The sequence below is a fragment of the Nannobrachium achirus genome (assembly GCF_963921795.1).
Source record: "Nannobrachium achirus genome assembly, chromosome: 17".
NCBI lineage: Eukaryota > Metazoa > Chordata > Actinopteri > Myctophiformes > Myctophidae > Nannobrachium > Nannobrachium achirus.
In genome coordinates this window covers 19,643,245-19,648,709 of record NC_137824.1, presented here as the reverse complement: position 1 = coordinate 19,648,709, position 5,465 = coordinate 19,643,245, and the positions used below count along the sequence as shown (strand labels likewise).

Here is a 5,465-nt window from a genome sequence, read left to right as displayed (position 1 = left end):
TTGAATTGAAATGTAATTGAACTGCTTTGCACAAAGATTTCATTTTCAATTGGGACACCAGGGCTCCAAATGGACTCCTGCAGGTCTATAACTCTGAGAGTGCACAAATGGAACAAAATGGATCCATATGATCAAGTGAAATCCTTCAGAAGAGACACGGCAGAGTCCTTTTTGACCTGGTTGCCCACGGACCCAGCGTGGAGAACCAAGTACAGCAGCACAAATGTCATGGAAATTCCATGAAGTCAATGGGTTAGTTTGGCCAATCAGGGAAGCAAATTACTCTTGATCTCCCTAATATGGCAAATTGATCACTATAGTAACCCCAGCCCAGGAAGAAAGGGGAAATACCCGTGCCATGCTGAAGTTTGTTCAGATGGTCATCGTGTGAGAAAGGTGTTGTTATTTGTTATCTAACAATACATTCCAGGAATCTTGCATGGTGCGTCACTGACAAATGACAGGGCTCATGGCAGCCGTTGGTGCACCAGAAGTGATCTCACAGCTGGAAAACGCTGCCAAAGCTTTAACGGCCCCACCATCCATTGTCAGTGCAGAACAGAGGCAGCGCGCGGAGCACATATTCCTCTCCTTCAGGAAGTCACAATCGCCCTTTGCCGTCTGCAAACACATCCTAGAGACCAGCCAGGTGGACTATGTGTTGTTCCAGGCAGTTACCGCCATCACGGAGGCTGTGGTCAGAGAATGGATCCTGTTGGAGAAAACCAGCATCGAGTCGCTCCGAACATTCCTCCTCACCTACATCTTACAGAGACCCAACCTACAGAAGTACGTACGTGAGCAGATCCTTTTGGCTGTGGCGGTCATTGTGAAGAGAGGCTCCCTGGACAAGTCCATAAACTGTAAGAGCATCTTCCACGAGGTGGGACAGCTGATCAGCAGCGGGAACCCCATAGTGCAGACACTGGCCTGCTCCATCCTGAACGCTCTGCTCAGTGAGTTCTCAAGCTCCAGTAAGACCAGCAGCATCGGACTTAGTTTGGAGTTCCATGGCTCCTGCAAGAGACTCTTTCAGGAGGAGGACCTGCCTCAGATCTTTGTCCTGACCATGGAGGTGCTGCAGGAGTTCAGCCGCAGGGAGAACCTCAACACCCAGATGTCCTCTGTGTTGCAGTGCTACCTGGCCCTGGCCAATCAGGTCCTCAGCTGGAACTTCCTGCCGCCCACTCTGGGGCACCACTACATCGCCATGTTCGATTCCACTTCGAATGTGATGCTCAAGCCCACAGAGTTGTGGAGGGAAGCCCTACTGGACAAACGTGTCATGGACCTCCTCTTTACCCTGCACAGGAAGATCCGCGGCGACTCGGACATGGCCCAGGATTCATTACAGTGCCTGGCCCAGCTAGCCTCCATGCACGGTCCCATTTTCCCGGACGAGAACGCCCAGATTGCATATTTGGCCCACCTGGTGGAGGGTCTACTTAACATGATCAATGGGATTGAGATCAAGGACTCGGAAGCGGTTGGAATCTCCAACATTATCTCCAACATGGTCACCACGTTCACTTGCTTCATCATGAACACCCTGCCCAGCGAGCTCTTCACCTCCTTCATCAGCTGCCTCACGTTGCTCACCTGCACCTTTGGACGCAACGCCGCACTAGAGGAGGCGCTGCATAAAGACGACACAGTTTTCATGGATGCCTATGACAAGCTGTTGGTGTCATGGCTGACCCTGGTGTGGGACAAAAAGTATTTCCCCCGAGGCTGCTTTGTCCAGCCGGCCATCCAGGTGTTCAACTCCTACATCCAGTGTCACCTAGCTGCGCCCGATGGCACGCGCAACCTGTCCGTGAATGATGTGCCATCGCATGACGGTGAGGACATTAACGAGCTTCAGGATGATGACAGGGAGCTGTTCTCTGACCAGCTGGCCAGCATCGGCATGTTGGGAAGGGTGGCTGCCGACCACTGTATACCTCTACTCACCAATCTGATGGAGGACAGAGTGACACGACTCCACGGCCAGCTGCAGAGGACCCAGCAGCATCTCATGAACTCCTCTGACCTCGGATCAGCAGACCGCCGAGTCCTGGACGATCTTTATGAAGATATCCACTGGCTTATACTGGTCTCAGGTTATCTATTAGCGGATGACTCCCAGGGTGAGACCCCCTTGATACCCACGGAGGTAATGGAGCTCTCTATCAAGCATTCAACGGAGGTGGACATCAATACCACCTTGCAGATCCTGGTCTCGCCGGGGGAGAAGGCCTCCTCCATCCCTGGCTTCAACCGCACCGACTCGGTCATCAGGCTGCTGTCTGCGGTGTTGAGGATATCAGAGGTGGAGTCGAGGGCGACCAGGGCCAGCCTGACGGAGCTGCTCAGTCCTCAGATGGGCAAAGACATTGTGTGGTTCCTTCGACGGTGGGCTAAGACCTACCTCCTGGTGGACGAGAAGATCTACGAACAGATCAGTGTCCCCCTGAGCACGGTGTTTGGCGCGGACACAGAGGGAGCCCAGTGGATTGTGGGATACCTGTTGGAGAAGGTGATCAACAATCTGTCTGTGTGGAGTGCAGAGACAGAGCTGACCGACTACACAGTGGAGCTACTGGTCACACTGGTGGGGAAGAGGGAGAAGGCCAACATGATGGTTCAGTGTGAGAACTGGTGGAACCTGGCCAAGCGCTTTGCCAGCCACAGCCCTCCCTTCCACCTGCTGTCCAGCTCGGTGCGGAGAAGCCTTATGAAGGTGTTGGTTCTAGGAGGAACCGCACACATGGACTCTGACGCAAAGCAGCAGTATTGGGCTGAGGTGATGCACCCTTTAAAGCAGCGCTTCCTGAACCTGATCAACCAGGAGAACTTTGCTCAGATCAGCCAGGAGGGGGCAGTCAAGCAGGAGATCATGGCCACTTTGGAGTCCCTGTGTGGCATCACTGAAGCAACGCAGATCGACAATGTGGCCCTGCTCTTCTCCTACCTCATGGACTTCCTGTCCAACTCCATCAGCCTCATGGAGGTGTACCACGGCACTCCAGAAACCGTCAACCTCATCATCAAGGTGTTTGTGGAGGTGGCTCACAAACAGATCTGTTACCTGGGTGAGACCAATTCCATGAAACTGTACGAGGCGTGCCTGACATTGCTGCAGGTCTACTCTAAGAACAACCTGGGCAGGAAGCGGAAGGACGCCATGGCAGAGGAAGACCAGTACCAGGACCTCCTGCTGATCATGGAGCTGCTCACCAACCTACTGTCAAAAGAGTTCATCGACTTCGGCAACACCGATGAGGTGTTCCGAAGTCAGGGGCAGGGCATGCCGGCCTCAAACCAGACCGTGTTGGCGGCAGACGTGGTTCTTTACGGCGTTAGCATTGTTCTTCCTCTCATGTCTTACGACCTGCTCAAGTTCCCCTCCCTGTGTAACCAGTACTACAAGCTCATCACCTTCATCTGTGAGATCTTTCCCGAGAAGATTCCTCAACTGCCCGAAGACCTCTTCAAGAGCCTCATGTTCTCCTTAGAGCTGGGAATGACCTCGGTAGGTTCGGAGGTCAGCCAGCTGTGTCTGGAGGCCGTCTCTCCGCTGGCAGAGCAGTGTGCCAAGACGCGGGAGAAAGACACGCCCCTCTTTGTCGCCACGCGGCACTTCCTCAAGTTGGTGTTTGATATGCTTCTGCTGCAGAAGCACAACAGGGAGATGACGGTGGCTGCCGGGGAAGCCCTGTATACACTGGTGTGCCTGCATCAGGCCCATTACTCTGAGCTGGTGGAGGCTCTGCTGGCTTCCCACATAGATGCTGTCGTCTGCCAGCGCCTGGCCGACGCCTTCAACAACCTGACGGCCAGCTGCAGCCCGCCCGCCATGGACCGCAAGCAGAAGGCCGCCTTCCTCAAGAGCCTGGGGGAGTTTGTGTCCAACGTGGGAGGTCTCCTCTGTGTCAAATAACCCCTGGAAACCCTTATATAGGCTCACTCACAAACTGAGTTAAAGAAACATTGTACTGGCTAGGGCTCAAAAAGGTGAACTTTTCTTTTTATTTGGGGAGGAGAGAAAAAGAAAAGTTAAGGGTGGAAAAGGTTAGATGGATGCGTGAGCTGGGAAAAGACAGACCCATACCAAGACATGATATTGATGGATCTCCATAAGTGGCATAAAATGGACACAGATCGCAGACATTATACTAAGAACTCCAAATATGCCCATAAATAGATATATCTGTCACCGCACTACATCAGGGAACCCAGCTACACACACGTCGAGTTTGAAGTTGATCAGACTGACAGCTCTCAAGATAAGTGAAGTTAGTTACATAAATTTTGTGCATTTATCGATAGATTTATTTTGTACTTTTCTTGTCACAGATAACCTTTTGTACCATGGCAGTGTGATTGTGGTCCTCTTGTAGACAGGAGGACCACAATTACACTGTCATATGTACAGTAGTCTATATTCTAACCATAGTAAATCATATGATCAACCTGGACAGACTTTATGATATAGGATACAGACATTATGACATTCCATAGTACGATGGTGTCATGTGTAAAAGAATTACATATCTGTAAGCTTCTCAATGTGACAAGTGCTTGTACTGTAGATCAGTTATTTCTTTTGCACACACAGAAACCTATCATGATGACTTACGTCTTCTGTCGGTATGACAAGTGTCCCTTCATCTATTTCCAATGACAACAATTGTTTTTTTTTAATATAAAATCTTTGGTGAGACCACGCTGCAAATATACCTCATGCTGAAAACGGGACACTTTTCCGATGAACCAAATCTCTAGCAAACGTAGCTCCATTTAGAACCTCCGAGATGAGGGTCCGCTGCATGTACTTAGGTACGTTACTTGTTACTTTACGCCACTGCAAATATAAATATACAGTATATAACCGCTATGGAGAGCAGGTACAAGCAGGGTAGGATTTGTTAAATAAACTAAAACAAAACAAAAACATGTCCTTAACCAGCCTTAGCCTATATAGTTTGTGGTGCATAAAGACTCTTCCTTCTGAGCTGAAATGTTAACTGGCATCCTTATTTCGGCATATCATTATAGGCCCAGAATAGCGATGCGTATAGTATTTCGAAGTCCTGACGTCACTCCATTATCCGCTGGGTCACATAAGTCATTTTATTCTATTGAAAACACTATAGGGTCATCTGATATCGAAGCATATGAACTGTATTCCCAAAGGACACAAATCGTCCCAGCGATTCTGTCAGGTATGTGACTCTGTGTCCTTGTACTCAACTGAAAAAATAATAACCCCATTCATGAGCCAGGGTTAGCCCTCTAGCGGCAGAATTTGGTTCTCTAATGTATATTTTAGTTGACCATACAGCGAGATCAGGGGATAACATTATGACATGTAATGATTATTATGTCACGACTAGGTCCATGGCTCCTTTGTGGTTCATGCAATAATTGACTGAACCACCAGGGCATTGCAGGCATACGGTACATGTTTCTCCCAACCCCCC

The 5,465-nt window shown here is 50.0% G+C and overlaps 1 protein-coding gene across 1 annotated transcript; it reads left to right on the top strand.

The window, feature by feature from the left end:
* Positions 1-469: 469 nt before the first annotated feature.
* Positions 470-3,922, top strand: LOC308302162 (exportin-4-like; the record flags this gene model as incomplete). Its single annotated transcript, XM_080746388.1, has 1 exon — positions 470-3,922. The coding sequence occupies one exon, from the start codon at positions 470-472 to the stop codon at positions 3,920-3,922; it is 3,453 nt and encodes a 1,150-aa protein (XP_080602514.1).
* Between the last annotated feature and the right edge of the window lie 1,543 nt (positions 3,923-5,465).